The 23,238-nt window shown below is 43.2% G+C and overlaps 2 protein-coding genes across 3 annotated transcripts; one reads left to right on the forward strand and one right to left on the reverse strand.

Moving 5' to 3' along the window:
- Nucleotides 1–624: 624 nt before the first annotated feature.
- Nucleotides 625–4,616, reverse strand: ube2l3a (ubiquitin-conjugating enzyme E2L 3a). Its single transcript, XM_062528157.1, has 4 exons — nucleotides 4,518–4,616; nucleotides 2,992–3,087; nucleotides 2,679–2,865; nucleotides 625–1,713 (listed from the first exon to the last, which is right to left on the reverse strand). Exons 1-4 carry the CDS (start codon nucleotides 4,542–4,544, stop codon nucleotides 1,559–1,561), a joined length of 465 nt encoding a protein of 154 aa, XP_062384141.1. The 5' UTR covers nucleotides 4,545–4,616; the 3' UTR covers nucleotides 625–1,558.
- A 1,507-nt stretch (nucleotides 4,617–6,123) lies between these two features.
- Nucleotides 6,124–20,161, forward strand: hic2 (hypermethylated in cancer 2). Of its 2 annotated transcripts, none has more exons than XM_062528158.1 (2): nucleotides 6,124–6,247; nucleotides 12,166–20,161. In XM_062528158.1, exon 2 carries the CDS (start codon nucleotides 12,198–12,200, stop codon nucleotides 13,914–13,916), a length of 1,719 nt encoding a protein of 572 aa, XP_062384142.1. In that variant the 5' UTR covers nucleotides 6,124–6,247; nucleotides 12,166–12,197; the 3' UTR covers nucleotides 13,917–20,161. The 2 variants fall into 2 exon arrangements, with proteins under 2 accessions (XP_062384142.1, XP_062384143.1); XM_062528159.1 differs by lacking the exon at nucleotides 6,124–6,247 and adding an exon at nucleotides 6,686–6,699.
- Nucleotides 20,162–23,238: the final 3,077 nt, after the last annotated feature.

The raw sequence follows: 23,238 nt of genomic DNA on the forward strand, positions 1-23,238 counted from the left end.
TGGCTTGTCTGAGAGTCATGTCAAAATATTAGTATTCTATAAGACTGCGTCCTAATGTCCTTTTGTAGTATGTTGAACACTGACCTGAAACTGCAACTAAGCTTACCAAAAATTATCTCTGGTCACAAACATCTCAGTGTTTTCCTGACTTCTCCCAATGAATTGACTGTGTTCATATTCACACAATTGTATCTATGTATTTGCCCCAAGGGAACAGTACTCTCATATTCAATAACTAATGTTAAAAAAAACTCGTATGCATCAGACACGACCTGCTATGAAGTTCAAATTAGTTTTATGAAATGCCTCGGCAGTGTTTGATGACTGAACGTTGAAAGGTACCTGTACATTGTATGTGACTAACACTAAAGATAAACAGGAACTGCCACAGTAAGACTATTGATTCAGCAGTATAGGTAAGCCTCGGTCCCTTTTCCTCCATTAGATTTTTTTTTTTATCGGGAAATAATTCACGTATCTGGCACTCTAAACTGCCTAAACGGAGAGGAAAGGCAAGCATGATGTTAGACACTCCAACTACAGTAACAATAAATACAACAGGGTAGGCACATAGGGGAAATCCTACAATGTCTTGTGTTATATATAATCACACTCACAAATGCATTTTCGTCTTTCTTTCTTATTTTTTTTTTATCTTAAACATTGTATCAGTAACAGTGATTACACTGTATTTTTGAATAATCATTGCTTTACAAACTGAAGTTATGGAGAACATAACACACAGTTCCACACAGTACAGTGCAACCTAGGCCAAAACATAAATGAAAAGAAATCTGAAAATAAAAAGAAATATAAAAGAAACCTTTACGACACCCGTTAACAACTCTTTGCCGGGACAGTGGGCGCCTGCAACGTAATTACTGGATTTCAGTTTTCACAAAAGATTGGTGGGTCCAGACAGAGTGAGAGAAAGAAAAGAAAGGAACTTTTTTTTTTTTTTAACATTACCTCACCACGGGATTCCTGCTCGAAAAACAGTCAAAGCTCTCTGCCCAGTGCATGTATGTGTGTGTGAGAGAGAGACAGAAAGAGGGAGAGGGGGAGCGAGAGAGAGAGAGAGAGAGAGAAAGAAAGATAGACAGAGAGCAAGAAGTACACTATTCTGAGCAAACGAACTATTTAAAGTGGAACACCACTGCCCCCACTTTTTTTTTCCTTTTAACATTTCCTCTCAAGACCTCAGCCTTCTACAGCGGCCCGCACAGCTTACAACGAGATATTTTTTCCTCTTTATTTCATTTAAGAAATCAGTATAAAGTCGGAAACGGCGAACAAGCTAACGCTGAGAAGTGAATCCTGCTAAGATCGGCAGACACCTGTTGGAATAGAGGGGCCTTTAACAGGAAGTGGAAAGGTGATGGGCAGGGCTCCAGGTGCTGCTGCTGCTTAACAGCCGAGTATTCTGAGTGAGAGGACAGAACGGGTGGTGTTGTGGGGTGGATGAGGGGTTGTTTTGGGGCGTGGGGGTTCAGGGAGTGAGTGTGGTGGTGGTGGGAGAAGGGGGTGTTATACAGTGGGGAGTGAAACTGCTGCATTGTTAGTCCATAGGCCTCTTCTCGCCGTGTTTCTTTGTAAACTCCTCGGCATTCTTAAAGAATTTTTTCCGGTCCTTTGAGTACTCCTCTGCAAGGTCCGCTCTGAGGGGATGTTCTGGCTGGGGATCATTGACCAGTGCGATCAGAGACTGGATCACTATGGAGGACAAGAGAAAATGAAATCAGAGGCAAGTTCCGGTTATTTACCACAACTGGATCTTGTTGGTGCACCCAAGAATCACTTGGATGCCTGGAACAAATGACACATGGAAGAGTGAAATTTACACATATTAATTGCTCATATAACACCTGAGCTCACCAACCAATTTAAAATCTTGCTGCTCACATAATATATACAGGCCCTACATAATCACGCTGGAAAATGACACCCCGGTCACTGCGACCATCCTCTGCAGGTCAACTCAAAATACCAAACATGAACCCCAACACTGTGGGAGAAAGACCACTCACATGGCCATTAAGCGCTGACATTCACTTCCCTATAACATAAGGCACTGTGAATCCATTGAAGACTTGACTAAAATGTATTATTACTATTATCCATATTAAATCTAGACATCTTATGCCACATATATTTCAACTTCAGGGATGTGTATATAGGACAGGGGTAGCATAGTGGTTAAGGAGCTGGGCTAGCATGCAGCAGCCGTAAAAGTTCAATTCCCAGCTTCCATCATTGTGTCCTCAAGCAAAGCACCATGTCCTAACAGGATCCGAACGAGTGACTGTCTTTTATGTCTGGCTACACTGAATCTGTTAAATATACCTCTCAGCCAAAATAGCAGAGCAATTCCAGCGACAGACAGGCATTGCTCTGCCAGCGACAGACAGCCTTGCATCACGCTACTCGCATCGCTTGCATTCAGGACACTCAATTGAATTTTTTTCCCAAATCAAAGAAATATTTCGTAACCCAGTGATCTCACAGGGAACTGAAAACCATGACATCAGTTACACTTCTCGTAAGGTATGTAATCTTCAAAAATAAAATTCTAGTTGTATCTAACTGCCATAAACTTTTCTTTTAATATGCAACATTAACATTATAGGATAATATATCATGGAGCATTATATAAGTGCAAAGAATAATAATGGCAGTACCTTGGTCAGTTTTGGTGGCTGGTTTCCAGTTTTCAGGGCTTATTACTGGCAGGCACACCTGTCCCTTCTCATCGATGTTGGGGTGGTAAATCTTTGTTTTGAATGTGATTTTCGGCGGTTTAAAGGGATATTCTGCAGGGAATATGATCTCGATCCGGAATGCTCCCTTGTCATATGGGGGGTTGTCCTTCAACAAAAGAATATACATCATGTTATATTGTCAAATACAAAAAGGCTAGATCAAAAGATTAACTGTACCAATTGTGTCCAATATTAAGCTACAGCTAGTAAACATGTTTAAAAGTGCACTTACTGGAACAATGAGACCTTGCCAAGTCAAAATGTTTGATTCATCAACTTGGATGTTGCGGAAGTTTTTCATTCCAGACTTGCGAATCTCGTCAAGTTCCTGTTAAACGAGTGAGCAAGATGATTATTTACAACATACAACATTGGTGTAAATATACTTCACAACTTCTACAGTATATGGCTACCAAATTAGCGTATTACACCATGTTCATGTGTTCAAGTCAATAAACTCAAAGCATTTAAGTAGAAGAGCCATTCTCAAGTGTAACATTAAATTACAAAGCAAAGCAAATCCAAACAAAGTTCATTCAAAATATGAATTACCCAGCTTTTTCAAACTAGCTCGCCAAGGAGAGTCGGGAAGAAATGTTAGGAAGATTTAAAAAAAAAAATGCTTTTGACTATAGGCCTACCTTTGAATACACTTACAAACTGTGTCCCTTAACTAAACTATCATTAACTCTCGATCATCAACGATCATGCAACTAATTATTAAAGGCGCAACTGTTCGTGGGTAGGCCTACATCAAGAAACATCGTTTCTTGTCCAGTCCATTCAACAACTTCGGATTTCAGCTACATTAATTGCCTTAATGGCTGCCGTTTACATTACAACAGAGTTGGCTAAGAAACTGATCATCCTCGTAGACATTACGTTAGCCAGATACCCGGAGGACAACAAAACAAACTGATATCCATCGAAAAGGTCATGAACATGACGCGGCAAAACATGTAACTGGGTGTGACGTATAAAACGTTTATCGAGATTTCACATTCACTTAGATGAGCTTCAAATGGTTTCGTTTTGACAACTTTGTAGCTAGCTTGGCAAGCTAACGATGGTTAAGGGATACAGGAACGGTCCATAACATTAAGCTGGAATGTGAGCGCCACAAAATCAACTTTGTCTTACGTTTCCATTACGCATAGAGCTCTGATAACGACATAAGGGGTTGAACTACAATCAAGGTTTCTCGCAAACCGACACCTCCTTTAGCATGTCCGGCAACAGGACCAACCATTGCTTAAGTTGATGCTAGCGAACTAGCTAACAACACCGCTAAACTGCTAAACCGCAGGGCGATGTCTGACAAACAAAGCTTGTCATTTCATGGATTGTGAAGAATGTAGCTAGAGACACATCATTTCAGAGTGAAAGGGCAAAGTGCAAATAATACAATTTCTCCATAAAGAAACGTCACACCTCATACAAATTTCCTGTTTCCTCATACTGGCCTTGTGATATACCGGTTACCGGCTACAGAAACAAGCCCTGGCAAACAGTCAGCTAACCAAACGTTAGCCTTCTTGCTAGCTAGCTAGTTAGGAAGTTGCGTTAGCAAATGTTAGCTAACTAGCTTGATTGTTTCATCATAAACGTTCTCACTAAATTTACTACGGTTAGACGTTGATTGTCTACAACTTTAGAGGATTGAACTTTAACAAACATTGTTGTTTCACTGTTATCGTCGGTGTTCGTGTCTGAACGTAACACGCGTTTATATTATCCATAACTGGTCAAGAGATTTACCTTGTGCAGCCTTCTGCTTGCCGCCATCTTGGATTTACTGCGTACTCCCACAATACACAGCGAAATCCATCAGGCCAGCTAGTAGCCTTTTGCCTCCTTACCTTATTCATTCAAACTCATTAGTCCATGATTGTCATAAGAAATCTGTCTGTAATTACAGATGTATACAGTTGTAGAATTGACTACACAGATCTGGCCATCTTTATGCAGCTTATTCACCATAGTTAGGCTACCTGTAAGATGTGACCCTGCATTTGTGGAAGATTGTCTCATTCGAGCAAATTCAATCTCTTCCATTCATTCTTTCAGCATTGAATTTAACATGTTGGCCTACTACTGATTGTCTAGTGTTTGAATAGGCTATCACAGTGCGTAGAGACTGTCTTGTCATAGATGATTTAACTGGGTTGTAATGAAAACATAACGTTCAACGTACTCCACCTTGCCATTTTAGCCCACTTTTAATTGAGCAAGATGTAGGCTCCGTCCAAACACATATTGGAAAGTTGGACAAGAAGTTCTGTACAGTTTTCAGACGGCCATAGGCTATTGATATTCAGGGATGCTCAATAGGATTCAAGCATCCCTAGCTCCATCAGGCAGGGTAGTAAACCCTTGTAAAACGCCCTGACGTGCCATTTGATATGATAAAAGTCGAACTTTTTTCAAGCCTACCAAAACGCTAGGCGCAGCAGGCGCACGTGAGTAGTTGCCAAACCTACAAACAGAAGACGCTGCAACAACAGCGCCAGTGTAATCGCGCCCTGACACCTTGCAACCACCAAGGGGCGTTATAGTTTACGTTTCGGGTATTCTAATCATGGTACCACTTTTGGAGCACTAGCACTTTCAAACTCATCTTCAAGGTCGATAGTGCATGCATCTGGATGACGTAGGCAGAAAGGCAAAAGAAAATGAAGGACAATTAAAATAAAGTAATGATTTTTTTGTTCTTTTAGGGCTATAGGCTAATATGGCTATGATGGTTAAGTTTACAAAAAATGAAGACAACAGACCTATGCGTATACTAGTCTGCTTATACTAATCTCAATGAAGTGTGTCGAAGAAAAGTATTTATTATTATTATTTTGTTTTAAATGAGAGGCGATCTTGCACATATTTCATTTACATTTTAATTCGGCATAATCCTCACATAATTGCCACAAATTAACATAGGCGTACTTCCTGGTCTGCCTGGACAAATTAAGTGGAATAAGCAAAAAATAAGAATTACGGTGCTGCCGTATTAGGTCTAATTATGAAAGTAGCCTTGGTTTGGGTTAGACATGCAACTGGGCAAACCTGTATTGAGTTACCTGCATACCATCAATGGTTTGTGAAATGTATTGAAGTGGCTATGTTAGGCTAGTATCGGCCTACGGTTTCACTTAAAAGATGTAGGCCTATACGTTGTAACGCAAAGTATAGCCTACTGTCAGTTTGCTGGTGATTGTTAAGCTAGTGGGTGGCTAGATTAACACCTGCATTTGGCAACACTTGGGGCAAAACGCCATTTGCAAATTTTGCAAAACCTGGCCTCCGACGCTTAATCAAATCAGTGACTGAGCTGGCAGAGGTATTTCTCCTATCGCCCCCTCTCTTCTGGCTTTTATTCAAATTTGGGTCAGGGGTGAGGGTTTCAACGTCACAAGCTTGCAAGATGGCGCTGGGAAGGCTGTGAGATGAGAAAACAGGATGGCTATTTGAAGACCTTCTTTCGATGTATTAAGGTATCTATTTCATTGCCATTCTTGCAATTTTGTGTTTTAAAAAGAAAATCAAAATGGTTGACAAGTTTGCTCTTGTGTTTGATTTCAATCTGCGCTGAAAGCGAGTCGAGATTCCTCAAACGTTTGCCTCTTATCGCGTGCCCACAGGGTCTTCTCTTGTTCAAAGCTTGGAGCTCGAGTGCAGCGCCAGCGCTACCAGCCTGCCAGTGGCTGTGCAATATTCGCCATACGTTCTGCCTGGCTTTAGTCGTCGTGCTGTCGAGAGAAATATGATCGTCGACGTGTCCGGTTTTGTTTTTTCCCCCCTGTGTAAATAACTTCGTTGGAGTTTAATTCGGCATTGACCCTTAATATTGTAATCAATCAATTTTATCTAGCAACATTCTCTAAACGTGAAGCAACCAGCTAATGGGCTCAGATAAGCCTTGATCCGCGTCATCACAGCTCATACGGTGTGTCTTGTTTTTGAGAAGAGAAGAAAAACAATTACTTACAGATATTTCATGCTCTGTGCTGCTATTTCATTATCAGTTTTCTGCAAGCTGGTTTATTTTATATGCGTAACATGACTGTTCAGTTGGTGACTGTTTTTTTAAACGATAATGTTAGGCTATCTAACTTTGGTTACATCGCTAGCGAGCTAATTAAATTTGATTTCTTGTTGGGGTATGGCAATGTTCTCAGGTTTATTTTATTTTTGTTGACACTTGTCATACACTAGATTGAGCAGTCAGGCTACGTATGACACGCTTTTAGTGTTTACCACAGCTGATTGCAAATTAATCCAGAACGCGTGCTGTCACATTTTGTATCACATCGGCTACAATGTTTACGCATAGTTGAAACAAATCGATCTCCATATGAAAACAGATTTTTTTTTTCACTGAGCGGTGCACCGAGTTGTCTTTGCATGTGGGAGACATTTCCTATTTCGTGATGTTTTGTCACATTTTTGTAGTTACCGCAATCTTAGCCTATGCTGTGTTTGGTTGGATGCGTAATTTAGTTAATTATGCAGCGGTTAATTCATTTAAACTGTTTTGTACGCACACGAGGTACACACCTGACCGTTCTTGAACAAAAAGATTGGGTGGTTTTCCCAAACGAATCCAATTTTAATCTCATCCATTTTAATGAAGGGGGAGGGGTGCTGGTGTATTACAGTGTTTTTGTTTGCGTTGAGATCAAATGCCAATCTTCTCATGGATTTTGTCGGTATATATAGAAGAAATCAGTGGATTCCTTCTTGTTCTGATTGAAATGACAGTGTGTTGTCTCAGTTAGGGGATATTTATTGGTGGTGCCGTAATCTAAATGAATATATCGGTCTCTGGATATGTCAAGTTTTAGTTTCAAACGGAGGAGATATGATTCATCATTTCAATTCAACAGTGAATTAAATGCACCCGTCAGCCTGTTTACAGCTTAAATGTTTGTATTCTCATCGTTCACTTCAGTTTACGTGCATGATGACTTTGCTTGGAGTTAAGGAAGTTCTTGTTTTTTTAATAGTGCAGTCCAGTCAACCATATCATTCTTTTTTGCAACATCTGAGCAATCCAACCAGTTGGATTTCTACCATCTTTTAGATGATGATGATGTTGGTGTTGGACTGTGGTTGGGAGGTGAGGGGTCTAGGCTGGTGCAGAGATGGTCCCTTCACTTCCATGTACAGGGAGGTAGTTTCAGAGAGGGAAAACTGTTTGCAGAACTCTGATTATTTTTATATCAGCTTGATGCTAGTAGAACCTTATGAGGCGGCAGTAGTCTGCTCCCAGGGAAAATCTAGCCTGTAACCTGTCTTGTCACGCATACTTTGCATGTTTGTTGTGAAATACTGCAGTTAAAGAAAGCTGTCAAAACGAGAGTGCAACCTTTGCATGTGATGGTTACTGAGTTGAGAGGGAAGTGCCTTTTTGTCCTGTATCTAACATGTAAAGTAGGTAGTTACAGGTTTAAAAGGGATAATTCAGGTAGTAACATCTGACTTGTTTTAAATGTATAGTTGTACATTAATGTTTTAATTGGCTAGTGATCCGGTATGGATTACTGGTTCATTCATTGCACCAGTTGCAGGTATGCCAGTTTTTGTGTCCCTCCCTCTAAATGCTCTTGGCAGTTATGCCTAACGTGTGTGTGTGTGTGTGTGTGTGTGTGTGTGTGTGTGTGTGTGTGTGTGTGTGTGTGTGTGTGAAAACAGACAATGAGCAGAAGAAACCATAATGTTTGTATTAATTTGAAGTTTAAAGAAAGACCACTGAAACTGGAGTTGTTTACTTTTTGGTGTGGTATGGTATTTCTGAGGGCTCCCTATCTTAACCTTATAGTGAGTGCTTCTGAACTTTAGACCCGTATATTGCTTCAGGGAAGGACTTCGTCTGATTCCCTTTGGGCTAAAGAGCAGTGTAGAGGGAAGATGAGGGTCTTTGCTTAAGGGTGGGTGAGGATGTATTGATAACTGATTCTGTCTTATCTGGACCTCAGGCTGTTACAGCAACACATTTTCGATCAGGCTTTGGGTCCGAAACATGTGTGCAAGATTAAACATTTGTTTTGTATGCAGACGTAAGATGTGTGGAATCGCTATTGATGTTTGGTGACAAGCATTTTGTTGTCCGTCACTTTTCCACTTGGACCGTTCAGCTTTCATTGAAATCCATACTGAAGTACTTGCACTGTCATTCCCCCACAGTTGCACAACTCCTAGTTGTGGGTAGTTTGCATTTAAACAGTAAAAGCAGGCCCCCAGAGGGTATGCGGCACAGGATAAGCTTGTTTACGAGGATAATCATGCTCCTTACCAGGGTGCTTCTGCTTACCCTGTGCTTTGCTGCCTCCAGACGTCACCTCAATGATTATTAGGACTGTTTCATTTCTGAGATGGACCTGTCTGCCTTTTTTCAAAAGGTAGCTTTTTTTTTTTGGTTGGGGTGGAGGTTAAGAAATGTCTGTAAGCCAATAAAAGACCCAGCAGTGCCTTATCAACCCGTTGCATGCAAGTCTCAGATAATTTTACATCTCAAACGTCTCCCGGGTCTGCGTTTGGTAGGGAGTGGGGCTTTCTTGAGATATCAACATTTAGCAAACAGATGTGGGCCACTATCTCACCAATCCTTATACGATACTATTGTGGACCAAAGCTAAAAATACTTAACCCAGTGATATTATCACGCCCACCAGCCTAGCGGCGTTGAATGTATCAGTGAATAGAAATTCATAGGTGAAGGGGGCAAGTGAATGTTTGTGTGAGTGTGTGAGACGACACTGAGGAGTATTCTGAAGCTATTATTCCGGTGGGCACAGGTATGGTGTGTGTGTGTGTGTGTGTGTGTGTGTGTGTGTAGCATGACTGCCATCACATATTGATAGGAAGGTAATACCACTGAATGGTCTTGGGTAATATGATATGTGGGTTACAGGCTACGTGTTGTGTTGACCCCATTGGTTGTGAAGGTATATCACTAGTCTAACTAGTGCTTCTATGTCGTGGCCAGTATGGCACTAGATACAATAATCGTGTTAGTTTTTGGGTATCAAGTTCTGGGTTGCTCACTGCACGTGTGAACAAATTGCAGCGCGTCTTGTGGCACATGAAAGGTTGCTTGCACATGTGAATGACTGCTTTTTCTCACTCTCTGATTAGAGAATAGTCGGTTTGCTCTCAAGGCCATCTGAATCCTGCCATTTCACAATGGCTCAGGATGTGTCTGTGCTGTCAAAAGAAAAGACTGTGGTGCTTTTGTTTATGATTTCTGCAATGCAGTGAATTACTGTGAACGTTTAGAAAGGCGTCATGACTAGGCATGAGTGGACTAAACAGAAGAATTATTGATTTGTTTCAGTATTTCTAGTCAGCATTATAGATCTTTTTTTCTCCACAGATTTCTGAATGAGTATAATCTAACTGAAATGTCAAAAGCAAGATTTAATTTTTTTCTTGTTAAACAGTTACTAGGCCAGAATAGAAGAGCTGGTTTCAAATTGGATCTCATTTCTAATCTTGTCTCATCCCTATTAAATAAAAGGTTTAGAAATGCTGGAAGACTGTGTGTGTGGTTAGGTTAGAATTTATTTATCAAGCTCTGTATTTCAGTTGGATTTGGTTGGCTAGAGGAAAAGAAATCCAATAATGTTTCATTTTGTAATCCTTTCAAGAATATGTATTAATGTTTGCATCCACAGTCATATTGAGCTATTTATAGTTCCTCTCATCTGCCCAGCCCTTACTGTTGAAGCTGATAGGAGGCTAATTTAGCGGGCGAGATATTAGAATGAAGCTGCTGGCTCTGTGATAGCAAATGGGTGTCTACTGTTGCTTTTTTTCTCCCTTTGTCCTTTTTTTTGCTGCTAGGATTTCTTGAGTGCCTTTGAGTTCGGCCACTTGGTTTACGCAGGGCAGCACTGAAGCATTTCTGGGTTTTTAGTCCGTTTTGTGTCAACTGTTGTGAGCTTGATACTGAATGGGGTCAACATAACGCTAAATAATCCCTTAGGTTAGTAGTAGAGAAATCAACGGAGGAATTGGTTAAATAGCACATTCTAGATTATATCCAGCAGAGCCTCTTTGCTTGTGGGTGTTTGCTGAAATTGGACCATGGAAATGGAAAAGAGAACCATATGTGACCTTTTCTTCTGGAGCATTCTAAAGGATCGTTGCCCCAACCAACCAACCACCAATACCATCACCACCACCACCCCACACACCCCCAAAACCCAAAATCTCTATCTGTTGCATTTCAAAGATTCTGCTGCAAGCCAGGGCCTGCTTGGGCACTGGGAGGGAAGGTGAACAGGAGAGGGGGTTGCTGGTTTAGCCTACCTGTTCTCACCACACCCTTGGTGAACCATCAGCTCAGGTTGCATTCGGTCCCCCATAGCAAGCGAGGCCTGGGACGTCTGCCGGCCGCCCTCCCCCCAACGCCCCTGCCCCTGCAACAAAGGGAATGACCCTGGAGGCTGGCAGCTCCAGCCGCTGGCAGGAGTGTTAAGACGGCTCCGTTGCCTCCCTGTAAAAAGAGAGATGCAGATCATTGGTGTTCGGCCCTCCCCGCTCTCCCCCCTCTCCATTGTCCCTAAGCTGTGTATTGGTATACAGCGGGGAACATGATACCAATTTTGTGGTGTGGACCCAAAAAAGTGTTTCTGTTTATTTTCCCCCTTCTTTTTTTTTTACCTTTAATGGGCGTCAAAGTATGGATTTTCTTTTCTTTTTTTGTCAATTTCTCCTAAACATACACTAGAAACATTTGCTCAACCATGTGTTTGCAAGAAGGTTAACAAACAACGATGCTATATCTGATTTCTGCTGGTGTGCCATGCCACGTGCCATATTTACACTGCTTGGTATTGAACCGTCAAAATATTAAATCACTGTGGTACATTCTTTCCACATGGTATCAGGTCTTAATTGTTTCTCATTCATATCTGAACAATTGCCATAACCCAACATTGTGAAGTATTTGTAGCATTTACTTTCAGACAAGATGAAAATTTGCTGATTTAAAGTTCGAATACCAACTATTGGGTCAACACATTTACCCTACGCCTGCTCTCCTAGAGTATTTTTTTTATGCTTGCGTGTGTGATGAGTTTCCTCAACTTGTAAAGTGTCCAGAGGTTGATTACTGTCTCTCAGCCTCTGAAGTTCTTGCTGCCTTGGAAGGCCTTTTTTAGGCTACATTTTATGCAGGGATAAGTCATGGGTCATGTGACTATTCTGGCTCTTATTTTCATGTCCCCACTCTATTTTTGTAAGGTCACAGTAGCTTCCTATTGGGTGAAAATGTCTCCATGATGGTTTAATATAATCTGAGTTGCAAGTGTTTACGTTTTTGTGTGATTAAATTGATTTTAAGGCAGCTATTATTGTTAATCATAGTTAATTTGTATTAACTGTATGATTCTTGTTCCCTCCTCAGGTTGTGTAGGTGCAGATAAGAAGAAGCTGGAAATGGAATTGCCAAATCATGCCAAACAATTGCTGCTGCAGCTAAACCAACAAAGAGCCAAAGGTTATCTGTGTGATGTGATCATAGTGGTAGAAAATGCCCTCTTCCGGGCCCACAAGAACATCTTGGCAGCCAGCAGTATCTACTTCAAGTCCTTGATCCTCCACGATAACTTGATAAATCTGGACACAGACATGGTCAACCCGTCCGTGTTTCGGCAGGTACTAGACTTCATTTACACCGGCAAGCTTTTGTCCTCAGACCAGGTCAATGACCACAATTTCAGTGCCCTCCTAACGGCAGCAAGCTACCTCCAACTCCACGACCTGGCTGCCCTGTGTAGGAAGAAGCTGAAGCGCACCGGGCGGTCTCTCCTCAACAAGCCGACCACACCCACCAATGGACGAACCTCCCGCAACCAAAGGCTGTCCTCCACCCCCGTCACTCAGATGCAAATGTCAGGGTTAAAAGACAGCGAAAAGCCTAAGCGGCAGCAGGACGAAGAGTTGTCCGAGGACGAGATGTTCATCGGGGCCACGGCCAACTCCCTCAGTCCTTCCACCAGTAAGAACGGAAGCAACGGCACCATGACCAGCAACAATAACAATATCAGCAGCAGCAACAACAACAACAACAGCGGGGGCATCCAGGAGCTGGGCCTGGACCTGTCCAAGAAGAGCCCGTCTGGGAGCACGGCCACGGAAGAAGTTAGCCCCAGCAGCATCCCCCAAGAATCACCTCAATCTGCCTCAGAATCCACAGCCAACAGTGCCTCGTTTGAAGAGAACACCACCAACCCTCAGAGCCTGGTCGGTGGAGAGCCCATGGACCTCGGGGACGGCGGGGGAGACAGCGAGGAAGGCCCGCCGCCCGCCGACGCAGACAAACACAGCAAGGTCCCCTCGCGCGCGCGCTCGCGCCCCGCCGCCCGGAGCCGACCGCGGGTCAAAGGCGAAGCCAACAAGGCCGACGACTCGGAGCGCGCCGCGCTGCCCAACGGCGTGGCCAAGCGGCTGAACAACACCATCGGCCCGGACGGCTCCTACCAGTGCAAGGACGAGGAGGAGGGCCTGGAGAACGGGCAGGAGCAGAGCGAGGAGAGCGGCAACAGCGAGGGCGAGAGCGGCGGCCGCAACAGCGCCAACTACGTCTACCGCCAGGAGGGCTTCGAGCCGGCGCTCGGCGACAACCTGTACGTGTGCATCCCCTGCGGCAAGGGCTTCCCCAGCTCGGAGGAGCTCAACGCCCACGTGGAGACGCACACGGAGGAGGAGCTGTACATCAAAGAGGAAGAGGAGGAGGACTCCTACCAGAAGGAGGAGGAGGCCGAGGCCGAGGACCTGTCGTCCCAGGCGGCGCTGGCCGCGGGCGGGGAGGCCCGGCGCTTCAGCTGCTCGGTGTGCAGCCGGAGCTACAAGGATCCGGCCACGCTCCGCCAGCACGAGAAGACCCACTGGCTCACCCGGCCCTTCCCCTGCAACATCTGCGGCAAGATGTTCACGCAGCGCGGCACCATGACGCGCCACATGCGCAGCCACCTGGGCCTCAAGCCGTTCGCCTGCGAGGAGTGCGGCATGCGCTTCACCCGCCAGTACCGGCTGACGGAGCACATGCGCGTGCACTCGGGCGAGAAGCCATACGAATGTCAGCTGTGCGGTGGCAAGTTCACGCAGCAGCGCAACCTCATCAGTCACCTCCGAATGCACACCTCCCCGTCATAAGCCAAAGACTGCCAGCCCAGGAAAACCCTCTTACCTACAACAATAAGCGCGTCTCACGTCAAAAAAAAGAAAAGAAAAGCGCACACTCTTACTTCAAAAGTAGGTGTCAAGTTAGTTTTGTCTGGAGCGAGAGAGAGGATAGGTGAGTTTTTCTCCTGCCTTCCAAGTTGGGAGAAGTGGTCAATATTAAGGAAGTTCCAACCATGGAAAAAAACATCATGATCTCCTCAAAGAAAAGAAATCGGTATGATTTTTTTTTATTTTCCTTTTTTTTTTTTTTTTAACTGACTTTACTACATGCTGTGAATGTATGGTTGGGGTACTTATGCTGTTTTTGTGACGACTTCATAGGACAACCAGACCACTACAAACAAGATGCAGTCTGTTTGGCAGTAAGCTTTCATTTCTGTGATGTCTCGTGTCCAGTTGGTCTGGGGGTTTTGTTGGTATCCCAAACATACACACTTTATCTCCTGATCAGTATCCTGCTGTGGCGTATTGGCTTGGGAAAGGAGAATCCTAAAGTCCGTTAAGGAAGTCCTTGAGACAAATAGGTATATTGTGACCATAAGATTATTATAAACGTATATTTTAAATTCAGAGGAAGATTTAAGAAGAAAAAAAAACTTTCCCGTACTATGGCAAATAAGTGTTTCCAGGGGGTCTCAAAGATAGTGTTGTCAGACATACCAAAAGTAGGAACTGTCTGAATTCATTACTGTGGTGTTTCATGAAAGCTTTGTGCATCCAACCAAACATTTCCTTTGATTTCTGCTCAATACCACGTGTCCACAATGATGCCTCTCTGTGTCGCTGGACTAGTTGTCCTGATGGGTTTCAAACCAGCTGTCCTCAAAGTGAATTGGCTGTATGACGAGCCATCCCATATGCAGGGCTTTTTTTCACCTTAGGAGAGGAAGGTTCTTCACTTTCTCTCTCTCTCTCTCTCTCTCTCTTCCTCTCTTCCAAATAGTTTGCTGTCTTTGGATAAACCTTTTATGTTGGTAAAAAATACATTTTATTTTCATACATTTCGATTTCAACATCTGAACCGCGGACCTTTCTCACCCCTTTTTTCCTTTTTTTTTTTGAAGTGCCCTCCATCTTGAAAGACTGGTCATCATTTGCATACTTTAGCACTTTTGGTTTGAAACCCATGTTCCTGCAGGCTGTCCCAGTGGCCGCAGGAGAGTAATTATAAACCCATACACACATCAATCCACAGCTCAGTTACACCTGGACAGTCTTGTGGGAACGTGGTACGAGAAATCATTGGAATCTTTTTAAGCTGTGTCGTTTACTCATAGTATATAGGGGTTTACTCAAAGAAAAAGCCAAACAAAATGGTACTTGTTTTAGATAACTTATTGTTATGCTTCTGTGAATGTTTAAACTGGAAGTTCTTTTGATATTTCCTTTGGGGATCAGTGACGGGGTTGGCTTGGGTGATGGGTTGGGTGGGGACTCTTTAGTGAATGTCAAGCTTCAGATTCTGTTGGTACTGTTGTGTTTTTACAGTTTTGTTTTTCCCTCACTGAAAAAAGGCAGGTCTATTTGAATAGTCCTGTCACATTGCTACCTCTTAATTCTTCTTAAGAACAATACATTCATTAATGGAAATATGGGGATTCCTGACATGTATAAAAGTTTGCTGAGGCTTTTCAAATATTTGTAACCTGCCCATCTCTCAACAAAGGTTTTAATGCTACATTTACAAAGTTTTAAACCTATTATAGTAGAAAATAGCTTCTTGGACGCATGTATTTAAGGTATTGTAATTTTCTTGCCTAGTGCAAATGATGATGATAAAAATGTAAAGTTTATGTAAGTGAAATCCAAAGAGAAGATATTGTCATGGAGAAATGGCTACAAACTAAACTTTCCTGTAGAAGTTCACAACCAAAGTGTTTCAATATTGGAAATCGACACTGCAGCTGATGAAATATGATCTCTCCCAAGCATATATATAAATATATATATTTCTTTTTTTTCCTTAGTTCTTGACAGAGTGCAACATAGTGGGAAAATTTCTGTTAGTCTTTGGCATTGTACTAAAACCAATGATCACTTGTGTTAAACTTCTGCTGATCGGTGGGCCGGTGGCTTTGCCTTTGAAGTTTACAGTAGTCTCTCAACAGTGTCTTTCTGTCTCCATGTCCTTACTTCGACTTCAGGAGGACTTTTTGTTGAAGAACTTCAGAAGGACTAATTTATTTTAGTTCAGACCAAAAATTAGAAAAAAAAAAAGAAAACAAAAAAAGTTGAAACTGATTAGGACGTTTGTTAGGTTTGTGTGTTACATGTTGACCATACTTTTGGAAGATCATTGAGGGAGGAATGGATGCACTGGATTGATTTTTTTTATTTTCTGTCATGGTTTCTCTTAGTATCAATAGAAATTGTCTCAGGCTGAACTTTTGCCCACTTGAGTGGCATCTTACCACAAGTATCACTGTTGACCAATGTTGTGAGAAAAAGGATTGCATGGTTTCAGAATGTTTTAATTATCCAATAGATACTTTGTTGACAGTTCTCTGAGGTTACTGACACTAGGGTGAATGTTACGTAATCCAGATTGACAAGGCAACACTGGTGCATGTAAACTTCTGCTGAATTCCTCGATGCCATTTCTTGCAAAAGTTTAAGACAGATTCACAAAACTCCAAAGGCCAATTCCAGTGTATTGCATTCCTTGTGTAAATCTTAGCCTTCTCAATGCAACTCCCGTCAGCATTCCGTTTTGGGTTGTTTTTTGTTATGGTTCTTTCTCTTAAAGTCCAATGCGAGGGGTTTTTACTGTCGATGACCGTAGGATGCAGCTATAGTCATTATGAACTGTTGAGCACTGTTTACAGGCAACTTTATCCTGGAATCATAGCCCCCCCACTCCCCTGCCACAGTCTGTTTATGAAGTGTGTTCTTTTATCTCAGACGTTACACAGCCACGGTTGGGTAACGCTGTCTGTGTTTGGGACCATCGTTTTTTTCTTTTTTTTCCACCACCTTGAAGCGAAGATGGGAAAGAGCCCAGGTCATGTTTGGTTCTGTTTCCTTTTTTTTTTTTTTTTTTTTTTACTAGCGCTGGGGGAAACGGGGTAGATCATCTCACATGATGAGCCGGTGGGCTTGTCGTGGACGGAGTCCACTAAAGTTTATTACCAACCGTGCTGGGCTGAGATCTGCCGCTGCACACCAGTGCTTTACAGCCGGTCATTATCTTCGCTGGTGTTCTCATTGTCACCCGTACATTTTTATAATAGTGATCTCTGGCATAGAATGGCAAAAAATATATGCTTTAACTTCACCCATGTTTTTCTGTCGAGCTGGTTGCCATTAACCCACTTAACTCCTCAGCTCAGACTTAATTTTCGTAATGTTTTTTCCCCCTTCCCTTTTCTTCCCTTGTCATCCATTATTACGGAGGTGGATTCCAGGAGAAAGTTGCTGTTGATCTCTTGCATACTTGTCAGCACTTAATCAGTTTTACCATCAATGTCTATGAGGAGAAGTGTTGGGTGGCAAGATTTTCTTTTCTCGTAGGCATTTAGATTATAGCTGAGAACTGTAGAAAGAGAGAGCAGGGGGGTGGGGGGAAGACGACAAAGTTTCAAACTGTGACAATAATATTTCTACTTCAAGACTTCAGGGATGGTTCTGCAGCTTTTAAATGTGGAACTTTCAACTACATTTGTAAGACTGTGTCAATACTGTGTCAATTTCTGTATTTTAATGATGAAAAGCAAAACACTAGTTTCCTATGAAAATAGATTTTAAGAGAGTGTGTCCCATTTCAAACAGCGCCTTGAAAGAAAGGTAGGGAGTGTTCATGAAAAAAACTACTTTAACCTCCAGAATGTTTTAGAACAAAAAAAAATAGTAGTAAGCATAAATTGTATAAACAACAAAGATTAAAAAAAGCTCATACCCAAATTTACAGACTATTTTCTAAACCAAAGCACATTTTGAATGATTGACAGCTTGTCTGGTATAGAGATACTTGTGTATAATCTCATTGTTTACATAAACTCTTACAGTTTCAGACCTCAGGTGAGGAGAGGCCAATCGGAGAACGCTTCTGTGTAGGTCACCGTCTGAAAGGAAAAAAAAAAAATCTCAAAATGCATTAGTTATCTTGTACAACAACAAAACCCGTAGCTGTATGTCTTTAAGGGGTGTGGTTGGGCATCCTCATATGACTGCTAGGGGTATTTGACTTTTGACCAACCACTCTGTGATTGCCTCTACAGACATGCTGAGGAAAAAAGCGATTGTAGCCTATAGGCAAACAATAAGCATTTTTGAAGAACATATCTCTTAAGTGCATAAAAATTGACTTTTATCAGAATACTCTGCTGCTTCATTTTTTTTGTTTGTTTATTTAGTGTTTTGTTTTATTTTTTGCTTTTTTTTTTCCAAAGCTATGTAAATAGGCGTGGAAACCGTGAACACAAAACAAATTTACCTCAAAGTAAATCTTTTAGGATTTTACTTGCTGCATATGTTGTGGAGTGGAAAGAGTCCTCTGTCTTTCCTCTCGGTGTTTAGTCTTTTCTATTAGTATGTTGCCGTCGCTGTTTTTGTTCAATGAGCTGCCTGTTTGTGGAAAAAAAGAAGCTCCTACGCTCAGACTGGCCTCTCCTCAAAACCACATTGGTGCAAACACTTATTGACAGTGTTCACTTTTTTTATCAAATGTCTATTGTCAGTGATGAATGTATTTATTTGTTTTTGGTTTTTTTTTTTTTATCCTGTTTTCACTTTGCTAAAAATTCACTTTGGGTGAGATAAGGTGTTTCAGGGTCTTGATTTTACGTTGAAAGCAAGCAGAGAGAAATTCTGAAAGATTACAAAAGCATGATGACGCAGAACAGAGCCATAACCTCCCCCTTAGTTTAACCCACAAGAACCGAAGATAGAGAAGGAATGTACAGGTCTCGTGATGTGCTCATCAGAAAGAAAGGGTGGAATTAATATCACTTAATAATCCTTATCTCACTCAAAGCATGCATGTGCTCCGAAACGTGTTTTCCTGTAATGGACACTTGAAAGCTGTTTGTCGATTTTAAATGTGACCCCGTGTCTGTACAGTTCCATGACTTGACTCGGAATGGGGACCTTTAGAATGGTGGAACAGACTCAAGTATGTGGAACCAATAATTTGAAGCCAAGTAGGTGTTGTCATATGTCCACGCATCAAGGCTTTATTGCTTGACGTCTCTCTTTCATGCGAAAAAATGGCTTTTCTTTCTCACTAGTAACACATGAAGGCCAAAGCTTTTTGTAAAAAATGAACATTTTACCTCATGCAGAGTGCCCAGCTCTAGTCGCTTTTAGTTTACACACGCCGTTCACCCACATCTTAATGTTTTATAGAGGTATATTTTGAGCTTGATGAACTGCACTTTCAATGCCTTTTACATGTTCCTTATTTCATCACTTTATCACCTCACTTTGTCCTTCCAAAGCTTTAAACCAAGTGCGCAAAAAAAATGTAAGGTGCTTGGCCACAAAGTGAACTTCTCTTCTGCTGTTGCTGCTGCTAGAACAGTGTTCATCATTGCTCATTTGTTTTCACTTTCAAACAGACACTAGAGCCGCTCATTCTCATCTCTCATAGCACATCCTCTTCAGTGCGCCACGTAGGGCAAACTGCTATAGAGCTACCAAACCTGAGTCAACCAAACCAAAGTCTCTTGTATGTAGGCCAGGTGGGGTTTGCTCCATTTGTCATGAGTTTCAGGCCATGGCATCACCCAACTGTGGCAACCATGCCAACATGTTCAACTCTCAATCCACTGTTAGGCCATCACACACTCTCCACCATTGCCGACTGCTGCAGATTATTATTTTTTTTTTCTTTCATTGTTAATGGAGCAGCTTTGTAGTGGCTGGTGCTGGAGGTGTTGGCTTATAGATGCATCCCTCTAGGCTTCTAAAACATGTGAGGCTTTTTTCCCTTTCTGAATATACCTTTGTCGGTTTAAATATATATATATTTTTGGTCTTTCATAAGAGCCTTGAGCATGGTACTCTGACAACACCACGGTTTCACGTTTCAATTCCTCGGAGAGCTTGTATTCAGGTCAGAGCTACATGGGAAACGTGCAGCTCAAATTTTTGTGTTATGTGAACACAATACAATGTACAGAGGTGAAGTCATCTTGGCATCCACAGTCTTACAGTCTTAATGTACAGCTATGAGAAGTCATTTTAGAATCTTTTCATTAAAAACCTTGATCAAGAAAGCAAAATGTCATGTTTTTTTTTTCATTGACCTTGTACAATTTTGGTTCATATGCATTCTATGTACATGTTTTGAAACTGGGTCTTTGGAAAGTGTGAGAGTGAAAGTGTGGAGGGTTGGATAGATTGGCAGATGTAGCCTATGCTGTGAGGTGGGGGGTGTTGACTGAAGCAGTTGGTTGGAGAGGGCACTGGTGTGTGTGTGTGTGTGTGTGTGTGTGTGTGTGTGTGTGGGGGGGGGGGGGGTGTTGAATGGTGGCAGCAGTGTTTTAGCGGTAAGATGTGGAGTGGTAATGGTGGTAGCGGGGGTGGGGTGGGCAACAGAAGGAGAGGGTCAGCAGTGATTGATGGTCCGGGTGGGGGCATCTCTTAACCCCACCCCTTGTTTCGGGCCGTGCCACTCAGCCTACGTCTGCCATCTGTGAACCCCCTCCGCTGCTCGGCCAATCACAACTGGCCTGGTCGTGCTCCCTGGCCGATCCTCGCCTTCTCGCTCGCTATTCCGTGTCCCTCAGGCACACACAAACACACCCGCACTCGTTGGCCCTGCCTATTGTCTCTGGCCAGCCTGCCCCGTGAGGGTGTGTGTGTGTGTGTGTCAGGGGGCTGAGGCCCTCTCCACCCTGCCCCCGAGGGAATAGAGGGGTTGGCATTTTTACGGCCCCTTGTGTGGCTGATTTCTACGGCTCCTATCTGGCCCCGCCTCAAGTGGTGTCACATGCCAAATGACCCTGAATGGGGTCACATCCAGGCAACAATGAGCTGTATGTTGATGCTGCCGGCCAACCCCCCCCTCCTCCTCCTCCTCAGCCTCCTTGCTCCCCCAGTCTGCTAAGGATAGATTAACTATAGTCACATCTGCGAGGAGCGAGAATCACATGCAGATTTTGCTGGAGTTTTCCCCCTCCCCATATGCATGAATGAATGGTCATTCACCAGGCTAATGTGCCTGATTTCAGCATCTGCAGCTACATGCAAATTGATCCTCCTGATATTGGAGACATGTGTTCTGTTTTTTTTTTTTTTCTTTTTTTTTTTTTTTTTACCCCTTTGCGTTTAGCTTTTTTTTGCAAGGACAAGTAATTGTAGAAAAATTTCTCAGCTGTTATCAAATAGCAAATGATCAAATTTGGCATTTTCACTAATGGCAAAAATAAATGTGTTCAAAGTGTATGGATAATCTCATACAATTGTATGAGCATAGAAGTGATTTCCCCCCCCCCTTCATTCAACCCCTCAGAATTTTTCCTGGTCTTTTTTTTTTTTTGTGCGGAAACAAAAGTCTTTAGAGGTGGCATTGGACAGTAAGAGGGCAGGTGTCTGCTTTATGCTGCATCAGTGCAGCTGCTGCCATTACGGCTCTGGATTAATGCAGACACACAGAGAGCGAGAGAGAGAGAGAGAGAGGGAGAATAGAGAAAGAAAAGAAAGAATACAGGCGTATAAACCTGTCCCCCGTACACCAGAATTCACCCTTTTCTCCCTCCCGTATCTTTTTTTCCTCTCTTCCCCCCCTCCCCTCCTCCTCCACTCCCTCCTTTCCCTCCTTCTCTGAGCTGAATGTAGGGGCACCGGGCGCCTTTGCCATGCTGATGGAGCGAAGGGGAAGAGGGAGGGGGGGGTGGGGGCCGGAATGAAAGGGCACTACAGGTGGTGGGCACTGGCCGACCGACGGGCGCTTTAGCGTGGCGTCCTGATCCTTTCAGCCGAGGGGGGAACAGTAGAGCAGCAGCCACTCTGAGAGAAGGGGTCCTGCTGGCCCCCAGAATGCACCGGTCCTTTATGCGCACTGTGCCATGGCTCCCCACAAAACAGGCTTTGGGACGCCGGCATAATGGAGAGAGGCATTCTCTGGGTGCTGCAGGGAGAGCCCCACAAAAGGCTGAAGGAGGCAGGAGCCGGGAGAGGGGAGCGAGGGGAGCGAGGGGGGCACAGATTTAAAGTGAAATTCTGACATCTGAGCCTTTTTTTCTCCTTCAGTTTTTCATTTTCTATTCAGGAAAATGCAAATGTTAGGTACAAGCAGAGAACAGCCTGATGATACAAGGGGATTTGGTAGGAATTATTGCAGCTATGTTTGTGTTTTCGTAGGGAAAAAATTACATGCACACTGATGTGTTCATTTAAATGAGCACCGTCAAATGTAGACAATGTACCACACGCACACTGGCGTACGTACACCACATCTCAACCGAGAGCCTTACCGCTCATAAACGTACAGAGCATCATTTCTGCAGGTTCTTTGGTGATTTTTCTTCATGCCGGGGCACCTTCTAATATGCTCTAAATGGAAGTGGCTCCTTTAGTGGTAATACCAACCCTGCTCTGGTAAAACTCTTAATCAGGAGCCATCAGCTCGGTATGATTAACATTAATGGCCTGCGCCTCCCCGTGCTCTCTCAGCACTCGTATGTATGGAGATTTAGAGCTGGGACCCTCAACGGCCCACACTCGCTGACACACACACACACACACACACACACACACACACACACACACACACACAGACCCACACACACACAGACCTGCTGCATCCAAATTCAGTGGTGGCTTTGGACTCATTCATCACTGTCAGATTTCATTAGGTGTGTGTGAGGGAGAAAGTGTTTGTACGTATGGATGTATGTGTGAGGGGGGGTAGGGGCGGTGGAGTTGAGGGAGGGGGGAGAGAGAAATAGAATAAAGTGAAGTGGTTTGCACTGAAAATCCACATCACCCTTTTCATTGCGTTTTCCTGTTGTGGTGCAAGTCATGGCAAAACCACAGGAGGCGAGGAGAAGCCAGGCTCAGGTAGTGGTGTGTTGATCTCATGCATTCGTAACGTTCGTGTGAAAGCATTGCCCAGCAGCTCTGTGAATGTTCCAGTAAAACCAGTGTTGCTGCATCTTCTCGACTCAACTCGTCCCAACTGGTCAATTCACTCAAGAATGTTTCTTCCCTCTCTTTCATGCTATCTGGATTTCCACACCGTCCTGTGCAGACATGCATGCCAGTTTAGCAATCCAAGGGCACTTGAATATCAATACTCTTACTGTTAGGTGTCCAGTGTGTGTAAGCCAGTGGAAAACACATTGGTCCT

This window comes from Sardina pilchardus, chromosome 23 (genome assembly GCF_963854185.1).
Source record: "Sardina pilchardus chromosome 23, fSarPil1.1, whole genome shotgun sequence".
NCBI classification, from domain to species: Eukaryota; Metazoa; Chordata; class Actinopteri; order Clupeiformes; family Clupeidae; genus Sardina; species Sardina pilchardus.